This window comes from Camelus bactrianus, chromosome 5 (assembly GCF_048773025.1).
Source record: "Camelus bactrianus isolate YW-2024 breed Bactrian camel chromosome 5, ASM4877302v1, whole genome shotgun sequence".
Taxonomy (NCBI): domain Eukaryota; kingdom Metazoa; phylum Chordata; class Mammalia; order Artiodactyla; family Camelidae; genus Camelus; species Camelus bactrianus.
In genome coordinates, this window is record NC_133543.1 from 104,534,385 (window position 1) to 104,555,305 (window position 20,921).

The following is a 20,921-nucleotide window of genomic DNA, read 5'->3' on the forward strand; positions in this document are numbered from 1 at the left end:
GAGGCCACAAGCAGGTCCCGACGGGCCGGCCGACTCTGGCCGGGGCTTTGCCGACGCAGCGGTAGATGCGGGTGCTCAGAGCGCCATGGAAGAGCTGGGACGGGAGGTCTGCTCCGGCTTGGGTGACCGAGTTTCGCTCCTTCAGACCCGAGAAGACACTTCTGTCTTCAGAGTGACGGCGGGCCAGGGCGCTGGAAGAGGCGGTTGAAACACCGTTTGTCTGGACCATGGCAAGATTGGGTGTGAAAGGCCGGTGTGTGTTCACTCTCCACGTGAGTGGCCGTGGGCAGCTCCCTCGGTCCTTCTGGGGACCCGAGAAGAGGGTGGGGGAGAAGCTCGGACAACTACACTCGGCTAGAAGGCTCTGTATCCATGGAAACGGGGAAGGATTCCAGGGCCTGCACGGCTTGGCGCAGGCGCATTGATGACTGCTGCCTCTTGGCGCATTAACCCCTTTATCACTGTGCAGGGTCTCGCGCTGCCCCGGCGATGTCTCTGCTCGGAGTCCGCGTCCGCTACGAGTGCGGCCACTCGGACCTCAGGGTCCACATGCTGTGTCTTCCCGTCCGCTCACTTCCAGCCAGTGTGAAGGCCGCTGAAGGGCGCTTCTCGGCGGCGGCCTGGTCAGTGCCTCCCGTCCACTCTGCCGGCTTTCGCCCCGGCGGGTCTGACCCGCTTGCATTTCACGTGGGCACTGATAGGAAAAGGCCCCCTCCCTCACCGCAGCCTGGATGAGTGGGGGTGTACTGGAGAAGGGAAGGGACAGCAGGCCAGAGACGGACAGCCCTTTCTGGAGCCAACCTGGACGTCCAGCCTGGCGTCTGGAGTGCAGGGAACCACAGGTGAGTGCAGGGCAGCCCTGCTCAGCCCACCCCCAGGCCCCCAGAGCCCTCCAAACACCACCCTGATCACATCCTGCCTCCAAAATGGGCAGGTTAGCCCATCAGAGGGGGTGGGGGAGTAGATGGGGCAAAGAAAGTTCCAGGGCTGTGCCCGGAGGCCTCAGCAGAGGGCAGCCCCTCTCCACCTGTAGCCAGGTGACAGTTAACGCCACCGCCCATGGCAGGCTCTCCTGTCTCCGGCATCTACGCACCGCAGGCCCCAGCAGGCACCTGTCCTGCAGCCCATGCCTGGGGGGGCTCCCCAAGGAGAAGCAGGGCACTCCCTAAGGCCTTCTTCCACTGCCCACTGGACCCTCTGGCCTCCCAAAGTTCTCTTTCCTATTGTGCCCTCCCTGGAGGCCCTGGGCTGAGGGGGGCACCGCGTGATCAGTCAGTCTCTCCCCCACCCCCGGCACAGGGGAAAGGCCCTCGGAGCACGTCAGTGGCATCTGATCCCTAAGTGGCCAGCACAGGGACAGGGTGAGGCTGTAACCGGCACCTGTCAGGACAATGAGCGGTGCTGCTCCTCTGTCACAGAAGCAGATGTCCAGGCCGCTCAGTACACGTCATAACAGGTGCCTGCTGAGGGCCAGGGAGCCTGGGCCCAGACCCCAAGGAACTAAGTCCCCCTGGGCCGACCAGCTGCTGGAGGGCCCTCCTGGGGGCTCTGCCCTGAGCCGCATGTGTAAACACGTGTGTGAGCGCACGTGCACGCACCTCCGTGCTGGCTCATCCTGCCTCTTCTGTGACTGGCGTCCTGGAGTCCAGGCCGGTGGACAGCCCAGTCCCCGGACGGGCTCCAGGTGGTGCCCTGTCCCCCCATCCCTGCACGTCTTGTGAAGTAAAATTGGAGCAGAGGCCTTGTTCGATTTGGGCTGCACATGCTTGACAGAAGGACTTCAGAGGTGACAGGCTCTCCGGAGAGCAGCCCCCGGGACAGAACGGGCCTCTGTCCTGTTTCGGCGCAGCCGCCCCAGAGGCCCTGCAGTACCATGAACAGGCACCAGGGGGAGCACGAGATTCCAGAAAAGAGCCCAGCCCGTCTCCCTCTCGTGCACAATCCCCGAAAAGCTGCATCTTCCAAAAATGGTCTCAGGGGCCCCTTGAATGCGAGCCAGCCGACTGGCGAGGGCCTCACCCTGCACAAAGCCAGTCTGTAAAGACGGAGAGGTGGCGATTTTTTAACAATTCTTTTTTTTTTATTGAAGTGTAGCCGATTTACAGTGGTAGTTTCAGGCGAAGTGATGCAGTTACACACACACGTATTTTTTCAAATTCTTTTCCATTCCAGTTCTTTACAAGAACCTGAGTGTAGTTCCCTGTGCCACAGCGCAGGTAGGTGGCTGGTTCTGAAATGCATACACTTCAGCAAAAGAATTCACAGGTTTTCCTCTCGGCGCGTGGGGAGCCCTTTAATCAGAGGGGCCCTGCGTCGCCAGCGTCCACTCGGACGCCCGGTTTTCAAGGCACTCTTTGTTTACAGCAGCTCCTCCCACTGCCCTGCTCCTCCACGCGGGTTTCCTCGCCTTTTTTCAGACGGGATTTGCATGTAATCCTGTCCTTGCCCACATCCTGGCTGCGTGTCCTGAATTGAAATTCTTTGCTGCTGCCAGATAGACCACTTTGCTGGTAAATCACTGGCTGTTTGATTGTTTTATGTGAACTTGGTGTGAAAACTTGGTGTGATTTTTATATAACACAATAAGTCGCGCTTTATTAGCGAGAAGTCTTGATTGATCGTGCGAGTTTCCAGTCTCCCTTTCCTGCGAATTCATTAATTAGGGAATCAAAATTTATACGTTCAGCAACTTCGTTTTCAGCTAGTCTAACTGAAAGCAGAACTGGTCACTCTGGGCAGATGCAGGGTTACAGATCGTTTTTGGCAACTTTCCACTTTGAGGAGGATCTTCCTGCTGACGAAACCGTGGCTGGGACTGTTCGGGGTGTTGGCGGGCTGTGATGACACTGCGATACTTTCTAAGCATTTTGAAAGGTGTATTTTAGGACATCTGAGCTGATGACTCCTTCAGAGCAATTTTTTTAAAAAGATTTAACTCTTCATACAAGTGAGTTTTGTGAAAGTTTGAATTTAAATGTAAATCTATAGTGTCATTCTAATATTTCCTGTAACTTGCAGAGATCATGTAAGAAACTGAGTCGTGATTTGCACATCGTTTCCAGGACTTCTTTGTGCATTTATCACTGTATCTTCAATTATACTGAAAAATTAATTTTTAAGTTACCTTCCATGTTAGTAGTAATTGGTTCATCAAAGCTTCATATGAAAGTTTTCTTTTCTGCCTAATGCGGCGTTCCTTAAATTTAATTTTTGTTTCCAAGCCTGTGGATTTTGCTTTGCAATGCTGAAGTTTTCCAAAATCAAAATTCTAAACTCCTAGAATAATTTTAATAACTTGCTGATACGCTTTATTGCAATGTCCACGTATTTGCTTTTCTTGAACTGATTTGCTGATAAAATTTACTGCCCAGGCACCAGCATTCCTGCCCTGGGAGCATTTGTGCAGAGGCTGCAGGGACGTTCTGTGGGGACAGATGTGCTGCCCCCCCAGGTCCTGGTGCTGCCCAGTGGGGAGCCCCTCTTTCTACCCGGGGTTACGACCTCTCTGACCTTTGCTGCGACGGTGACCGGCCCGCAGTGCTGGCCGTGGCCCATTGCACACAGAGCCCCCTGTGAGAAGTGCTGGTTGGCCCCTTTCCATCATCCTCCGTGTGCACCGTTCTCTCTCTGGAAGCCGCACAGGGCTGGCTCTCAGGCCCGCTCCCACGGAGGCCTTGGGAAGCCTGGGCCTGCTCGCCCCTCCCAGGTGGCCACTCCATGGAGGGGAGGAGGAGACTGGGGCTCACACAGAGCAGCCTCACTGCCAGGCTGCACTGGGGGGCAGATTTAAGGGGGGCGAAGAGGTGGCCACAGGAAGCGGGGTGGGGAGCCTTCCTTCTCTCCCGCCCCCGGGGAGCTGGTGCAGGAAGACACAGCCTCCACATGGCGTCCCCTGGCAAAGGCTGCCCAGGGCCTCCCTGCCAGCCTTGCTCTCTGGATGGGTCTCCAGGAACCCCCAGCCGAGGGGGCTTTGTTCTCTTGGGGAGGAAGATTCCAGATCAGCTCTGGTCTTTGGGGAGAAAATGGCTGGGGCTCTTCTTAGCCCGGCGGGGAGCCCGGGAGTTCTGCAGTGAGGGCCCCAGTGCCTGGCTGTGGGGACCTGCGGGTCTGGGCGCTGGCGGATGGTGGGATTGGGTGCCCTGTGTCCAGCCCACTCCCCTGCAGCCTTGGGCTCCAGCCACACCGTTCCAAGGAGGTCTCCGGGTGTGGTGGCCGCTCAGGCCCCCCGGGCTGGGGGTGCTGGGGCGCCTCCAGGCCAGGCGGGCACGTCTGTGGGATATCCTACCCTTGGGCCTTCTCGGGACTGGGTTGGCTCACCCTGGACCTCCAGCCTGTCCCCCTAGGTCTCAGCTTCGATTCTGACTCCACAAAGAGGAGGCGAAAGAGGCCCTGTGGGAAGATGGAGGCCCAGCCTCCAGGGGGTGCCTGCCTCACCCCGCCTGCCCTCAGACGCCTGTCGGGCCCAGGGAGACGGCAGGGCTTGGGGTGGTTTACTGACAAATGGTTTCTGGGGAGGAAGGGGGTGTGGGTTGGGTCCCCTCTCAGCTCAGGGAGGTCCCAGGGTCCAGCCAGGGCCGGATGCTCACGTGATGCTCACAGGGACCCTCCTGGCTCAGTGGGGGCTCAGCGGCTGCCGCCCACCCCACGCTGCCCGAGCCCCTGCCCCCTGCACCCCTCCGCAGGTCTCTGGGTGTCTCCAGGCCCTTGGGCAGGCTTCACTCTGGGGATTCGGTACTTGTTCTTCTGACTGTAGAACAGGTTCCTCTGGAAAAGGCGTGGGAGGCGGCCGTGATACAGCAGGACAGCCAGGACCATCCCTGCAGGAGGCCGGCATCAGACCACAGGGCGGGGGCTCACTGCGCCCAGGACTGGGTGGGGCCCTTACCTGGACCCTGGTCTGGCCCTTCCCGCCACCCCTCCCCTAGCTTACCCCTTGGAGACGGGACAGGCCACGGGAACCGTGTGCACCTCCTCCAGACTGTGCTCTGGGGACCTGGCTCCGCACCCTGCACAGATGCCCCGAGTCTCAGCCTTTCTTCCCAGGGCTGCCTCCTGAGGGTGACCTGTCACCGATGGGGGTGGCTCTTTTGGGCAGGATGGGTGAGTGTGGGGTGGGGAAGAGCCACATGTGGGCGGGGCCTGGGGCGGGGCCTGGCTGACCCCCTGGTTCTGGCCGGAACTCCTGGAGCGGAGGGCCCCGAATCCCCACCCAGCTGTCCGGGTCACTGGGAAGGTGAGTTTGCCAAGGCAGGAGAGGAAAACATGTCTTTTTCACGTTTGATGCAAATCCTTGAAGGAATAAACTCTGGTGTGTGGGCCCCTCTAGCACGCTTGCTTGGCCCTGCAAAGGTCAGTGCAGCCTGGCCAACACTGGCCTCCGTGGGCAGCTCCAGCCACCATGGCTCCAGAGAATGGCCCTGCGCCCACACCCCTCAGCTGCACCTCCTCGAATCCTCTGGCGGAAGCTGGGCCCACGCTGCTGTGGAGGAGGGCAGGCCCAGAGAGGAGGAGCGATGGCCCAGGGCCGCCAGCACAGGTGCGGGGTGCAAGTCCCGCCCAGCGAGCGCCCCCACTTCCTGCCCGGCACCACTGTGGTGCTGCCCCCAGCCTCGTGTCCTCGGGGCACATTCTCCCTGAAGTTCGGGGTAAGATGATAAACGGAACACATGACTGTTGTTTCCTAGAACTGCTCTGACATGGCTGAAAGATTTTGTAACCGTGTCAGCCCACCAAGGTGGGAGGGGAGGGGATGGCAGCTGCAAAGCAAGTGGAGGGCACATGCTAACAGCCTCAGTGCAGCAGGCGCCCCCCGCAATGCAGGGAGCCGGGGCGCTGCCGAGTCTCAGTGGGCATGGGCTCACTGGAGATGGGCTCACCTGGGGCCAGCCTGGGAGGAGGGGAGGGCAAGTCCGCGTGAGAAGTGCTGGGTCCCCAGGCGGGTCCTGCGGGAACAGCCTTGGACGCCGGCCCCACCCTCATCGGGGAGAGGGTGTGTGCACTCAGGACAGCCGAGCCCTGGAGGGGATGCCCCCGCCCCCGGGAATGAAGTGGGCTTTGCACATGGGGTGCTCAACCCCCAGCCTCCTCCCCACAGCCCGAAGGCTCCTGAGGGGGTCCAGGGACCCCCAGGAGTGACAGCAGCACAGAGCCGGGGAGTCAGGGACCCTCAGGCTTCAGAGAGAGTGAGTGCCCCCCCGAGCGTGGCTCCTGGGCCGAGTGCGCCTGAGCCGTGGAAGGCGAGATGGAATTTACGGACAGTAGCAAGGACGTCTCCTCATCCCAGGGACGCGTGTCGGCCTGGGAGTCCCACCCCCTCGGGCTTGCTTCTCCCCGCGCCCCCTTCCTGGGAAGCTGGGCCGTGCTCCCTGCGTGCACCCCGAGTTCCACTGGACCCCAGTTACCCATCTGACAAGGGTGTGGAGAGCTCAGTGGGGTCAAGGGCTGCAACCAGGAGCAGGAGAGGGTGTGACCTCCACCCGGGGCCTCAGACTCCCTGAGGCCAGGGTCCCCGGCTCCACTGCTGCGGCCTGCGGCCAAGGGCACAGGTGCGGGGGAGGGAGGGCCCCACGGCGGGGGGGGGGGGCGAGGGGCACCAGCTTCAGGGAGTCCCAGGGCAGCTCACCCAGGAGCCGCAGAGGACGGCCACTGCCGCGTCCACAGCCCCCTGAGAGGCCTGTCCCTCTTCCTGCCCCACTCGGCCCACTCTCCCCTGTGGCTCCGCAGTCACCAGGCCCAGTGGGTGCCTGGTCAGGGGATCCTGGCTCAGGGTCTGTGGGGGCGCCGTGCAGGGGGCACAGGAGCCGGACACAGGGATCCCCCATGACAGGCACCATCCGTCTGTCTGCCCAGCACCCTCGGATGGTCTGCGTCTCCCCCACCCCTGCAGCCTTCCTCCCTGGCTCCTGCCCCTCTGTGTGATGCCCAAACCAAGATGAGCCGCTCACATCATCTCGCCCCTCCAGGGTGGTTAGGGAGGGGCACGTGACTCCGGGAGTCACTTTCCTTCAGGGTCTATCACTGGGGCCAAGGAGGAGCCCCCATGTCTCCGTCACAGAGGGGAGCCCGGGATTGCTCCCCGGCCCTATCCCCGCCCCACAGTACCCACTGTGGGAAGCGCTCTGGACACCAGGGGCCCCTAAATTGATCCCCCCCCAGCGAGCTGGGTCCCACAGGCATGTCCACCCGGGATGCTTCGTGTGTTGTTCCTGTCCCCCATGGGAGCCACCACCCAGGGCTGGCCTTGTCCATCCGTCACCAGGGACTCCCAGAGCCCCAGGGGCCCCTCTGCCCTTACCTGTCAGAGGGCCCAGCCAGTACACCTGGGCGTATTGCACCAAGGTGTGCCCCGAGCAGTGAAAGGTGACCGAGGCAGCCAGGGTGGGGTTGAAGAAGGCGGACGTGAGGGGCCCAGCTGCAGGGGGAGCATAGACAGGCCTCGTCCCGGTCCTGCCTGCAGCCACCTTTCCAACGGGCCCGACCCACCCCCAAATCCCCGCTGAGGGTCCTGCTGGGCCCAGGCCTGGACTTGGCAGGCTCCTGGCACACAGGCCGGGAGCTCAGCCCATCCTTACCCCTTGTAGACGGGCACCCCAGGAGGGCTGCTCAGCCAGGCCGAAGGTCACGGGGCCAAGGAGCAGCTGGAGCAACAGTCTCTCCAGGCACGTCTGACGCCCGTTCCAACCTCTCGCCCTGGGTGATTCGGCTGCCCCATCACTTTCCTCCCCGCTCCCCCCGTGGGAGGTTGTCTCTGAGAGACAGAGAGATGAGAGAAGGAGACGCAGAGATGGAGAGAGATGGAGACAGTGAGCGGGGGGTGGGGGAACAGAGAGACGGACGCAGCCTGACGGAGAGACAACAGGACAGAGGACTGGACGGGGCCGGCGAGGGGACATGTGAGGAGCGCCAGTGTCCCTCAGCCCCAGGCCAGGCTGACCACGGCCTGTGGGCAGGGACCTCCCCTGGGCAGGGCCAGAGCAGGCTCTGGGCTTTGGGAAGAACCCAGGGCAGCTTCCACAGGGGTGCAGGGTCCCATGAGAGCTTGGTCAACAGGCCCGACCCCAGACAAGGAGGGGATGGGGGGGTGGGAGGAGCTGCCCTCTGGGGTGATATGTGGGGCCCAGTGTGGTGGGGGTGAGGAAGAAAGAAACAACACGCCTGGGCACTCTAAGAGGGGGCGACCGAGGATGTAGGGACTTCCAGGCCAGAGCCTGGGCCGGGCCCTGAATAATCTGCACCGGCCGCCCCACCTGCCCCAGGTGTAGACCTTCTGGGATGAATAGGAGAGCCGGGGGTATGGACAGACAGAGCCAGGAAGGGCAGCCCTGACAGGGCCCAGGGGTCCCAGCCCAGCACACTGTGTCCAGCCTAGCTGGTCACCATCCCACCAGTGCCTGGGCCGCCCCGAGTCTCTGTGGCCCCTCGGCCAGCATCCCCACCCCTGGGCGTCCAGAGGTGCCAGTGTGCAGGCTGGCCACCCAGAGGCCGGAGACAGGCCACCAGGTCTCACCTGCACAGGCCATGACGGTGACCAGCAGGGCCACGGCCGGCACCCTGTAGACAGGGAGGGTGTTTCGGAGGTGGAGGAAGGTCAGGTGGAAGAAGAAGGCCCCGGAGCCCTCCACCAGCGCGCCGTGGGGCACGGCCGTGCGCAGGGCCGAGCTGCAGTGCAGGTCCATGAGGTTCTGCAGAACGTGCATGTCACTGAGCTCCCAGGCCCAGAAGAGCCGTGTCAGTGCGCCAGCCGCCTGCATGCCCAGCGCCTGGGCCGCCAGCTTCAGCAGTGTGCTGGGCAGAGAGGCCTCAGCCAGGAGGAACTCCTGCAGGGACACGGTGGGATTGGCCGAGGCCCCGTCCAGGGTGGCCCTGTGCCCCAGGAAGAGCAGGAAGAGCAGGGTCAGCAGCAGATCAGGGCTGAAGCCCCCCGCCCAGGGGCCGATCTCCACCAACACGCGCATCTCCAGGCAGCAGGCCCCCAGCTGGGCCGCGCCCGCCGCCTCCCGGGCAAAGTGGGCGTAGGCGCCCCTGGGGAGCAGGGCCTTGGACGCCCTCCTGGCCACCTGGCAGAGGGCGAATGTAGCAAAGAAGAAGGAGAGGGACACGTTCAGACCGGCCATCGCCCAGAGGTTCCCAGGAGCCGGGCTGAGCCGGGAGCTGAGCTGACGTGTCGGGGGCTGGCCGGCGGCCCCAAGGGCAGCGAGCTGTGGGAGAGTCCACCTGGGCCGCCTGCCACCGTGGGAGCGCCACACCTGTGCCCTGACTGCCAGCCCCACCCCTGCGGCCCAGGAGCCCAACTGGGTGGCGCCTCCCCGAGCGGGTGGCACCTCCCCGATCAGGTGGCATTTAATGTGGGGGCTTGACAGCCAAGCCTCCGTTCGTCCCACCAGAGACAGTCTTGCTGCGCAGACGGGCTGAGTCACCTGATGCCCCGTCTCCACCCCTGGCAGGTCCTCTTGTCTGAGTTTCCCACCCAAGCGTCCGTCCCTCCCAGCGTCCGTCCCTCCCCTGATCTTTGGAAGCTCAGAGTATGTCTCAAAGTCGGGGAGGGAGTCCTACGACTTTGTTCTCTCCAGTACTGTGTTGGCCCTTCTGTCTCTGGCTGGGACGTACACATTTCAGACTCAGTTTGTCAGCATCTGACTGGCGTCCTGGCAGTTTGACTGGGGACGGCTTGAGTCTGTAGATCCAACCAGGAAACCTCACATCGTCCCAGCAGTGAGTCTGCAATCGGTGACCGCAGACTGCCTCCCCATTTACTCACCTCTTTGATTCCGTGCATCGGAATCTTGTAGTTTTCTAATAATAACATATTTTGCTTGATTTTTACCTACATTTTTACTTCTCTCCTTTTTTGGGGAGATGTTACTATAAATGGTGTTTTTAAAATTTCAGATTCCAGCTGTTCATCGCTGGTGTGCAGGGAAGCCATCAACGTCCGTGTGTGGACTTCGCGTCCTGTGACCTTGCTATAATCACTTTCTAGTTCCAGGAAGGATTTCTTTTTTCTTTTTCTTCCGGATTTTCTTCATAGACAGTCTTGCCATCTGCAAACACAGTTTCATTTCTTCCTTCCCACTCTGTGTTACTTCCTCTTCTTGTCTCGTTGCACTTAGAATTCCCAGCACGGTTTGGACGGGGCTGGTGAGAGGCCCCTTGTCTAGTTCTCAGTCTCAGGCGGGGGCCCCCGTGTGTCACCATCAGGTGCAGTGTCGGCTGCAGGATTTCAGGGAGTCCCCCTGAGTCCTGGTTTGCCCCTTCCCAGCCCGCACGCCAGAGGACTCTGTTATGGATAAAGCTCTGGGCAGATTTCGATTGGATTTGTCTTCCTCACCCCCTGGTAGAAACATAAGGGAGTTTTCTTTGCTTTTCACCAGGAGAACTTGGTGGGGCTCCTGGTGGTAAAATCCACGAGAGAGTGAGGTCCCTCGAGGGGACACCCGAGGCTGTCTGCATCTAGCCTGCGCTCAGCCTCCAGCAAGGCATCCCCACTGCCATGTAGGGGTTCCTGCCCGTCTGCGCCCGCTCCGGCCCCACTCCGGCCAGCGGACCCTGCCGTGGCTCTGCTGTCGCTCCAGGTTTGGGGGCAGCGGCCGGCCCTGAGGCCTCGGTTCTGAACTCGCTGGCTTTCCGTTATACTCAGCTTTTTCTTGTTGGAGCGGGCATCGTGACCGCCAAGCACCTTAAGATCTGAGGTGAGGGGTCATCTAAAGCGTTTAACTTTTTTGAAAAACCAGAATCCATGAAAGGTTTCCTAAGTTTCTTTAATCTGCTCCCCCCACTCTAAAAATCCTTTTCTTCGGACTGGATGGTGTGCTGTCTCGTCAGAGTTTCGGGAGTTCTGTGTCCCGATCAGCCCACGTCTTGTCTGTTCATTTTATTAAGTGTTTTCAAAAATGAGAAAATTTTCATTTTGATGAAGTCTGATTTCTCTGATTTTTCTTTTAGGGGTCGTGGTTTTGTTTCGTATTTGCGAAATCTCCGACAACCTCAAGGTCACAAAGCTTCTCCCCCAGGAGTTTACAGGGTTTGGATTCACATGCAGATCGATGACCCATTTTGAATTAATTTGGGGTACGGTGCGAGGTGTATTTTTTCCATATGGATGTTCCAACACCATTTAAAAAACTGTCTTTTTTTTTGAGATGCTTTAAAAAACTTTAATTTTTAAAATTATCATGGAGTGATAATTGACTTATTTTTTCCGTCAATGTACAGGTCCATGAATTTTAAAACATGTGTATATTCACGTCACCACCACTGCTACTAGGGTGCCAAACAGTTCCATCACCCCCAAAACTCTCTTGCGCGAACACAGTCCCCAACCATAACCCCTGGGGACCCCTACTCTGTTCTCCCATCACCGCTGTGTCTTCCGGAGAATGCCGTATAAATGGAGTCACACAGAACGTAGCCTTTGCAGATTAGTTCTTTCACTCGGGGTAACGCCTTTGCGAGTCACCTAAGTTTCTGCATGCTTCGGTCCCATGCTTCGATTGCTAAACAGATTTCCGTGGTGTGGACGGACCACATCCTGTCTGACCACCCGCCTGCTGAAAGACACGTGAATTGCTTCCATTTGGAGGCAATTATGAGTAGAGCTGCTTTCAACATACGCACGTCAGTTTCTCTCGCGCAGAGTTTCCATTCCTCCAGGGTAGACATCCCACAGTGGGGCTGCTGAGTCCGATGGAAGGGCACGCTTCACTTCCTAAGAAATTCCCAAACCCACTTCCAGAGCAGCTGTACCTCTCGCATTTTTACAAACTGTGGAGGAGAGTTCCAGTCCCTCCATCTGCTCAGCAACACTTGATACGGTCAGCGTTCTGGTGGTGGTTTTTCATCGTAACCTTTGTAACGTGTGTAGCGGCATCTTTTACCATTTTCAGATTGGTTGCTTGATTTCTTACCACTGAGTTTTGAGAATTCTTAATGTGTCCTGGAGACAAGTCCGACGTCAGATATGTGACTTGTGAGTGTCTCCGTGTCTGGCTGGTCTTCATTTTCTTGACAGAGCAGGGGTTTTTCACGGTCGTGAAGTTCAGTGCTGAGTTTCTTTTCTTTTGTGGGCAGAGCTTTTGGTGGCACGTCTGACAACACTTGTCCTAGCTTTTCATCTTGGGGACTTCCTTGTCTACTGTCTCCCAGAAGGTGTGTGGATTTAGGTTTTACATAACATTCTGAGTTACTTTTTGTATAAAGTATAAGGTTTAGGTTGATGTTCATTTTTAAAAACATACCTGTGAAAACATAACAATCAATTAACATATCAACTAAAACACGTCAATGTTACTTGTGGGAAAGGCCACCCTTTCTCCACTGGCTGCTTTTACACCTTTGTAAAAAAAATCAGTTGGCTGTATTTGTGTGGGTCTGTTTCTGGATTCTCTCTTGGTTGATCCACACCTGTCCCTTCGCCACCCCACACTGTCCTGATTGCTGTAGCTTTTTAGTAATTTTAAACTGGGTGTTGTGATTCTTCTGACTTTATTCTTCAGTTTCAAGTTTGTTCTAGCATTTCTAGTTCCTTTATTTTTCATGTAACTTTTAGAATCAGGTAGCTGATACGTCAGGACGCTTGACTGAGGTCATGCTGAATCTACAGGCCAGTCTGGGGAGGGAGGTCATCTTAACAAATGCCAAACCTCCCGGTTACGAACATGACGTAGCTCCTCGTTTCACTTAGGTCTTCTTTGATTTCTCTCATCCGTGTTTTGTAACTTTCAGCATATTGACTTCTCTTATTTTTTGATTTTTACCTATGTAGTTCACATTTTGCCATTATAAATGGTAGTTTTTTAAACTCAGATTTTCAACTGCTTATTGCTAGTGTATAGAGATGAAATTAGTGTTTGTGTATTGCTTTGGTATTCTGCAGCCTTGCGTAACTCAGTTAATTCTAGTAGCTTTGGGGTATATTCTAGACTTGCTACCGACGCAGCTCTGCCTTTCTTCCGCTCTGGTCTGGGGCCTTTGCTCTCTTTGCCTTGCCTCGTTGCTCAGGTTAGAACCTCCAGCACCACGTTGAGGAGGGGTGACAGACGGCAGGGGTGAGCTTGTCTTGTTCTGGGTCTTAAGGGTTAAGCATCCACTTTCTGCTATTAAGTATGATGTTAGCTATAGATTTATTGTAGACATCCTTTATCAGGTTAAGGAAGTGGTCTTCTATTTAAAGTTTTGATTAGCAATGGATTTTGGACTTTTGTTAATTTTTTTCTACATCCATAAAAACGATAACATGATTTTTCTCTTATTAGTTTAATTTAGTGAATTACATTGATTTTTGAACCAAACTTGCATTCCTGGGATAAACCGAATTTGGTCATGAGGTATTAACCCTTTTACACACTATTAGATCCAATTTGGTAAAATGTTATTGAGGATACTTGTTTCTATGTTGATGAAGAATACTGGACTGCAGTTTTATTTTCTTGTAGCGTCTTTGTCTGGTTTTGGTATGAAGTAAAGCTGACACATGAAATGACCGGAGGTTGCCTGGGCGTGAGGCTGGCAGTACAGGGCTGGCACTGCCAAGAGCGCCTGGGGCTGTTCAGACAGGCACCAGGTACTGAGGGAAGCAGGTGGACGCTCCCACGATACACACCCTCTGTACCTCCCACCCCTCGCGGTGCTCCCCTCTCTGCTTTGCTGCGGGGAGGTGCGTGCTATCTCCAGACAGTGCTGGACACTTGGCCCTGTGGCCATTTAGGGCCCCAGCAAACAGACCCAGCGCGCAAATAAAGCCACAGCAGAGCCCCGCGCGTCTGGTGCTGCATAAAGAGCCATGTTTATTTCGTAACTGGACAGAGCCTGAAGCGCACACGCACGCACAGGGGCCTAGAGCCTAGCACGCGGGTTTCGGACACTGGGAGCGGGAGTCGCTACGTCGGGTGGCGGTCATGGTGCGGGGGCCGGGGTGTGCCGCACAACCACGTATGTACAAGCCACAGGGGAACTCGGGACGGCTGGCACGGGAAGCACGGGCCTGGGAGAAGCTGCAGCCTCTTGTCGCTGGGAGGAGGCCTGGCCTGGCCCCAGGGGCAAAGGAGGGCGCCTCAGGGCCCCTGCTGGGGGGGCTGATGGACAGCCAGCGTGGTGCCCTGCTCACTCCTGCCGCTCCAGCCACATTTAGGGATCCTCTCTGAGCACCTTGCCACGCCCGCCTCAGAGGTGCCAAGGGGGGACCAGGATTGAGTGGGGGCCACCTCCGCTGGCGGGGTGTGTGTGTGTGTGCGCGTGTGTGTGCGCGCGCGTGCACGCAGTGTCAGGGAACCAGAGCAGGGAGGCCTTGAACTTATGAGCCTCTCCACACCCACCCCTGGGCACCAGCTGCCCTGGGGCCCAGCATCTCCCTCCCTGGGGCTCCTCTCACAGCAGAAGGAGCTCACCCCACCCTGGAGGGGACAGAGAGCCCTCTCCGGCGGGGCGAGAACGGCGGTCCCTCTAACAAAATAAGGCTGCAGCCTGAGCGGCATCGTTAACACAGAACAGTCTGAACTGCCTCCCGGGTCTTCCTCTCCACCCCCAGCCAGGCCTGCCTTCCTTATCTGCACTCCGTGACCCTTGGACCCGCAGGGGCATCCAGACCAGCCTCCTACATCACAGATGTGGGAACTGAGTCCCAAACCACTTCCCCAGGGCTGATGTGACACCAGGCATGAGCGAGCAGTGTTCCCAACTCATATTGGAATTCTCTCCCCAGCGGCCCCGGGTGTCTGGGCTCTGATCTAGGACCCCTCTCCGGAGCGGGCCTGAGAGGGGGAGTGATGACAAATGGGGTCATCAGGTGGGCCACACCTGGCTCTTAGTCCCTGCCAAGATGGCACCAGGCCACGATGGAACAGCCCCGGGGCCTCCATGGCTGTGGAGGCTCCTGAATTCGGGGCGACTCCCAGAAATCCTCCCACGGGCCCCCTTCCCTCGGCCTTGCCCGACTCAGCAGGTGCCCTGCGGGTTGGCTGGCCCCAGACACCTGCACCCTGCGCGAGAGGGCCTCGGACTCCTCTCCCCCGAGGCCGTGGCCTCAGGCTGGTTGGCCTGAGTGGGCCATGGCCGGGGCCCTGCACCTCCAGTCTCCCTGCGGGAAGGCGGGGCTCTCAGAACCGACTCATGCTAGAAGAGCTCACCTGACCCGTCCCTCCTCCCTGCCCTCAAAGCCTTCAACAAGCCAGAGGAAGTGCTCCTTCCAGACAGTCCTGTCACCCCAGCTCTCTGCGGCTCAGCCTCTACCCCCCGAGGAGCACCTTGCGGGCAGCACAGGCCTCCTGGTTTCCAGACAACGTTTGATTTTAGTCCAGGACGTCAGCCCTCATCTGCTCTTGGGGGCCATGGAGGGGACGGGTCTCGTGGTGTGGTTGCTGTTTTCCTTCAAGCTAAAAAGAGGCCAAGTGTGCCTCTGGGTGCAGGAACAGGTCACTGAAGACCCCAGGCCCGTGGTTCCTCTGAAAGGTTCATGGCCTGGGCATGACACAAACCAGACTCTCAGCCCAGGCTGACTCTTACCTCATCCTGGGCAACCATCAGATGTGGGGTCTGCAGAGGGGACGAAGTGGCTATTGGCACGAGAAGTCAGAACAAGACAAGGCGACACTCTCAGACACAGGAGGAGAAATCCCCCTTGATGGCAGACGACCTCAGCGCTGGCCACCCTCCCCCGAGCCCCTTGCATCTTCTCACTGGACCCACAGAAACTCTCCTCTCCTGGGACAAAGAGGGGAGGTCACCGGTTTCCTCCCTGGAGCAACCTGGAGTTCACCCCACATCTCACAGCAGCTGGAGATGCTGCACCAAAAGCCCCTCGCGGCCTGGACCACCTGTAAACAGCCCCTGCACCCAGCTGGCCTGGACACACGACATAGGCCAGTGGAATCCTGACCCTTCTGCCTCCTGGACCCCACAAGGACGGCGCCACAGCCAGGCACCTGTCTGCCTCACCTTCCACACGCGCCCAGGTGAGACGTGGACCCTGCCTCCTGCTAGAAGTAACACGCACCACCTTCTACACTGCTCGGACTTCAGACATCCGCTCCCCTGGCGTGCGCACGCGTGCGCACACACACACACCCCCCCAGGACCGGGCTGCCCCATTTGCAGCTGGGGAGAAGCCTCAGCTCTGGCCCGGCAGGAGCACCCCTTTGGTGCCAACCAGGAGGCGCCGGCCCGTCCAGGCACCTCCTCACCGTGGCCTTCCGAGGCGGCTGCCCCGCCCTGCCCGTCCCTAAGAGGCTGGGGAAGTGCGCGTGGGAACGACTTGGGGTGGGTCCAGCTGAACCCTACACGTCTATGGGAAGGCGTTAGATATAAATGCTTATAAATAGATCACAGTCTTGTAGTTAATTTCTGACTGGACTGTTCCAACGTCACTAGCTAAGGTGTATTAACTATAAGTCTGTCTATGCTTAAAAAAATATTAGAACGGCATCGACGCCCCGGGACCATGCCCTCCGACGTTGGGGTTCTCCCGGCCCTTCCCACCCGGGGCGCCTTCTGAAAGAAAGGACAGCAGACGCGGCCTCTGCTGGGAGCGCGACAGGTCGTGTGCAGGTCCCTGGCCAGAGGTGGTTCGTGGGGCCCAGCGCGCCGTTCCCAGGACGAGGGGCACGCCGGCTGTCGGGCGGGGCGGGGCTGGGTGGGGGGACAACACGAGGAAGACGGGGGCGGGGCCGGGCCTGCTTCCTGTCCCGGGAGGGCTCCACTCAGACCCTCATCTGGGCAGACCTCCTTCTGGAGAGCTTGGACCTGCGGAGGGTTGGGAGAGGAGCAGTGGTCAGGGCCGGCGGGTAGCCGGGGTCAGGATGCCGGCACCGGGGCCCTGTGCCGACTCTGGTTCCCTTGTCACCAGAGAGACTCACTCTCTGTCTCCTGCCCACGTGACTCGGTGGGAGCAGCCCCCCGCCCCCTCCCCAGCCTCCTTCAGTAAGTCACAGAGGCTCCCGGCCACCGGGGGCCTGGCCGTTGCCCAGCCTGGCTGTGCGCAGTAGCTTCCCTACATGAAGGCCCGCCCTCCCCGGCCGAACGTAAAATCTAGGCGTGCGGGGCTTTACCGGATGGTCCCGGCCAGGAGCGGGTTGAACGCGTACAGCCAGTCGTGCATGTCCTTGTCGCTGTTGGCCTGCAGCAGGATGCCGCGGTGCTCCGTGCACACCGCAAACGTGTTGGGGGTCTGCGAGGGGGGCTGCCATGAGAGGGGCCAGACCCGCCTCGGCCAGCTCAGTCAGCTCCACTGGGGCTGGGGCGGGCGGGGCCGGGGGAGCACCAGGGACGAAGCAGCAAAAGAGGAGACCCGGGCTGGGTCACACGTCCTCACACACGTCCAGGGCCACCGCATGCTCGGGGAGGAGCAGGGCAAAGCCGGAGGATAGGAGGCTGCCTCCTGGGCCCAGGGCACCACGGGCTAGGGGCTCAGGGACCCCCAGTGTGGCGTCCCCCAGAGGACGGACTATGTCATTAGCCACCAGAAGGCAGAGGATTTCTGCCCGCCCCAGCCATCGCTGCCCGATGTCACCAGGACTCGGAGCCCTAGGAGTGACCGCGGGACACAAGGGGCAGAGGGACAGTGGGGCTGACCCTTACGTCCCCGCCTGTGAGACAGGACTGGGTGGCCGCAGCGGGCAGTGAGTGGACGCAGGAATCGCACCCTCCCCGGCCCTGCCGGGGCCTGCCAGCCCGCGGCCGAGTCCGCACCTTGAGCATTGCCTGCTGGTCTTCGCTGTACTCGACCTGGGCGGTGGAGAGGTTGAGCACAAACCTCTCCACGGCGTCCTTGTCGCTGTTGTACATGTAGGCGTAGGGCCGCCGCACCACCACAAAACGCTTGGCCCAGCCGGCTGTGTGCGGCTCCAGGAAGTGCAGGTACCCCTTCTTGGACACGATCGGGCTGTGGGGCGGGGACGCATTAAAACCGTCTTTCCGCAACTGCCCGCCAGGTCCCCGTCCCGGCCCACGCCCGGGCTCCGGTCCACCCGACCCTTTACGTCTGCTCATTCTCACCCGCTCCTAGGTTGAGAGAACGAGGGCCTGCCTGACCCCCTGACACAGAGTTGTCCCCTGTCCTGGGTCTGGGGGCCTGCCCATCTCTGCGATGCTCAGAGGGCCCCGTCTGGGGCAGCCCCACGCACCTGACCCGGATCTCCTGGATGTCAGGAACCAGCAGGCGCTGGGGCTCCTTGTCGGCCTCTGCGGCCCGGGCTGGGGAGGGGAGCTTCTTAGAATCTGCCTCCGGCAGGGGCTCCGGCTCTGGGCTGGCCGGCCGGGAGCAGGGCTGTGGGGTCCTGGGAAAGCACAGAGAATCCGTGGCACTCCTGCCGGGGAGCTCCTCGCTGGCCCAGGATCTGCCTCCCCCGGAATTCCCCGACAGCCAGTGTCACCCCTCAGAGCGCTGTGGGCACCTTCCTCCCGTGTCCGCCAGGCCCGCTTGGAGCTCAGCCCACTGGCCTGAGTCCAGCCAGGGCTGTGCGGGCGCTGCAGGCAGGGTCCCCACGGACGTGGCGCATCCTGCCTCCCCACCCCCACCCGCTGTGAGCGGCTCCAGCCTCTCTCTCCAGGATCAAACTGAGGGACGTGACTTCCTCAGGGACCGTCTACATGGAGGGAGCAGTTGTCCTGTGGCAGCCACCAGGCCTGGAGCCACGGACCTGGTGGCCAGGGAGGCCTGTCCCAGCCCAGAGGGCCTCACGCCTTTTTGTTTCTTTCTGTTCTTTGATGAAGCAGCTTTGGACCCCCTGAGGTGTTATGAAATGTGATGGGCCCAACACAGGTGGGGTCAGCAACAGGGGCGGTCTGTCCCAAACACCCTGCTCAGCAAGCGCCCGGTGGCCCCCGCCCCCGACCGTGGGCTTAGCGGTCCTCTAAGCTCATCTTTGTCACGTTTTCCCCACTCAGTGTTTTACGAGTGCTGCCCGTGAAAGGGGCTTTTGTTTAGTGTTTTGAACCGATTCTGGTTTTATTCACAACTGCATTTTAAATTTATGCTTTAGCAGGAAATGACCTCGGAATGGGCCACGCCAGCCGCACAGGCAGATACTTCCACGTGGCCTGGCCCTGCCCTGGACGTGCATGGCCGCCCCAGACCCCTGGCCCCTCGTGCCCAGCTCTGCCCTGTGCCTGTCACGGCTGCTGTCTTCGGTCAGCTCGGGGAGGCGGAAGTTTCTTGGGGAGCCTGGAGCCCACTTACCTCAGGTCAGCAGCTCCGTACCGCCCTTCGACCAGAGAGGGACAGGTGGAGGAGGGGGTGAGCGTGGCCGCCCCCAGAGGGGACATGGATGGGTCCCGGAGCAGGGTGACAGACATCTCTGAGAGCTGCAGAGGACAGAGGGCCTGATCAGGGACCGCCTGGGGGCCTCTGCAGGTGGGGCCCTGCATGTTTGCTTGCGTTTCACCTCCGTTTAAGGTGATCTCCATCCCAACTGCAGGCCAGCCCCTCCTCCCCAGCCCCTCCCAGCCCCTCCACACCCCTGACCGCCCCTCCCAGGGCTTTGGGCTCTGCCCTGCCTAAGGAGGGATTTGAGGCTGCAGGGCGGCAAAGATGGAGTGGGGACCAGTGGGTGGGGGGTCAAGGAAAGTGTAGCCTCTGAGCCCCACCCTCAGGACATGCAGCCTGACAGCCTCGGGAAGAGGGCGAGGCCAGCACAGAGGACAGAGGCCGGGCATGGGGGTCTACAGGGATGAGAGACTGGTGAGGGGCCAGGGAGCCGGGAGGGAAGTCCGGGTGTGGGAAGCCTGGAGCAGCCGGCAGAGGCTCCGTGGAGGGCGGCACACAGGCTGCCAGCTTTGGGACAGGGTACGAGGCTGCAGACCAGGACGGGTCCCCAGGTGAAGAAAGGACAGCCAAGGGGAGGGGGCTTGACCAGCCCTGGATAGTGGCAGCTGGGCGAGGGCCAGGCCAGGCAGGACAAGGGACTGGGACGAGTGGGAGCCAGGGAGGATCCGGGGCAGGACTGGACCCAGCCAGCCCCTCACTCCTCGCATGGCAGGGACCCCAACACAGGCCTGGCTCACAGCCTCAGGCCTGGGAAACCCGCCCTTGGCTCTGAGGCACCCCTCTAGGCTGTGAGAGGTGTGCTTCTAAGAAAACCCTTATTTCCTTCTCCAGACTGGGATGGGGGCTTCTGTCGGCCACAAGGGCCCCGACGGCGGCCCCCCGCCCACCTTGCTCTCGCTGGCGCTGATGCAGACGTGGCTGTGGGTGTACTCTCTGTTGAAGGAGTGGGTGAGGAGCCGTAAGCACTGCGGGGAGAGCAAACGCCCGGTCAGGAGCCTCCCAGGACCTGGCTCTGCCCCAGACACGGGCGACTGGCCCAGGGGCCCGGGCACCCAGGTCAAGGTGGGCCGTACCTCCACCCTCCCAGGTTAAAGGGCCGAGTGTGGAAGCCTCCCAGGGCAGGCCTGAGGCCTGAACAAGGGTAGGGGTGGGGGCGGCATCACTCGAAGTGCGGGAGGCCTTCCCCGTGGCCCACCCAGCAGCAGAGAGGGCCAGTTCTGGATGCAGGTGGTGAGCTCCCCATCAGCACAGGTATTCAAGAGAGGGCACGTCACTGCTTGGGGAGCTGGCTGTAAAAGGGTGGGGTAGGGGCGAGGGGCAAGGTGACTCCGTGGACCCTCGTGCTTCCCAGGCCCAGGGGTCGGCACGGGTCACTGGCAGCAGTAAAGGGCCCGGAGGGTGGCTGCCTGCCTGCCTGCAGCCCACCTTAACGGCCAGTTCCCGCTGCCTCTCGTTGGGAGCCTCCAGGGACGATGGCCGGCCCTCAGCTGTGAGCGGGGAGGAGGCGCTGGACGAGCTGCGGGCCTCGGAGTCCTCGCTGCAGGCGGGGGACGGCGCCTCGGGGCCGGGCCGCTGGGCAGCCTCCAGCTTCTCTCGCAGCAGCAGGTAGTGCCTGGTCTTCTCCACCTGCGCGGCAGAGCAGGGGCGCGGCCTCACCTCTGCACTCTCC

The 20,921-nt window shown here is 60.1% G+C and overlaps 2 protein-coding genes and 1 long non-coding RNA gene across 21 annotated transcripts in view; 1 reads left to right on the forward strand and 2 right to left on the reverse strand.

Moving 5' to 3' along the window:
• The first annotated feature begins 176 nt into the window (after positions 1 to 176).
• LOC141577772 (uncharacterized) lies at positions 177 to 20,684 on the forward strand. Its single transcript, XR_012507242.1, has 3 exons — positions 177 to 842; positions 18,969 to 19,170; positions 20,084 to 20,684. It is a non-coding gene; the product is annotated as an uncharacterized LOC141577772 (long non-coding RNA).
• LOC105063604 (putative aquaporin-12B) lies at positions 2,062 to 9,407 on the reverse strand. Of its 4 annotated transcripts, XM_045511501.2 has the most exons (5): positions 9,057 to 9,407; positions 8,507 to 8,816; positions 7,295 to 7,411; positions 5,877 to 6,015; positions 2,063 to 4,817 (listed from the first exon to the last, which is right to left on the reverse strand). In XM_045511501.2, the coding sequence occupies exons 1-5, from the start codon at positions 9,111 to 9,113 to the stop codon at positions 4,613 to 4,615; spliced, it is 828 nt and encodes a 275-aa protein (XP_045367457.1). In that variant the 5' UTR covers positions 9,114 to 9,407; the 3' UTR covers positions 2,063 to 4,612. The 4 variants fall into 4 exon arrangements, 3 of the variants coding, with proteins under 3 accessions (XP_045367454.1, XP_045367457.1, XP_010946507.1); XM_045511498.2 differs by having other exon boundaries at positions 2,062 to 4,817; positions 8,507 to 9,380; XR_012507241.1 differs by having other exon boundaries at positions 4,726 to 4,817; positions 4,931 to 6,015; positions 8,507 to 9,375.
• Positions 13,757 to 20,921, reverse strand: part of KIF1A (kinesin family member 1A) — an 83,757-nt gene continuing 76,592 nt past the window's right edge. For all 16 annotated transcript variants that reach the window (XM_074364677.1, XM_074364676.1, XM_074364670.1 and 13 more), the window contains 7 exons: positions 20,678 to 20,878; positions 20,140 to 20,217; positions 19,166 to 19,290; positions 18,111 to 18,263; positions 17,677 to 17,869; positions 17,037 to 17,155; positions 13,757 to 16,731 (listed from right to left, as the gene is read on the reverse strand). In XM_074364677.1, coding sequence (XP_074220778.1) covers positions 16,689 to 16,731; positions 17,037 to 17,155; positions 17,677 to 17,869; positions 18,111 to 18,263; positions 19,166 to 19,290; positions 20,140 to 20,217; positions 20,678 to 20,878 — 912 coding nt within the window. In that variant the 3' untranslated portion in view covers positions 13,757 to 16,688. The remainder of the gene's footprint in view (positions 16,732 to 17,036; positions 17,156 to 17,676; positions 17,870 to 18,110; positions 18,264 to 19,165; positions 19,291 to 20,139; positions 20,218 to 20,677; positions 20,879 to 20,921) is intronic.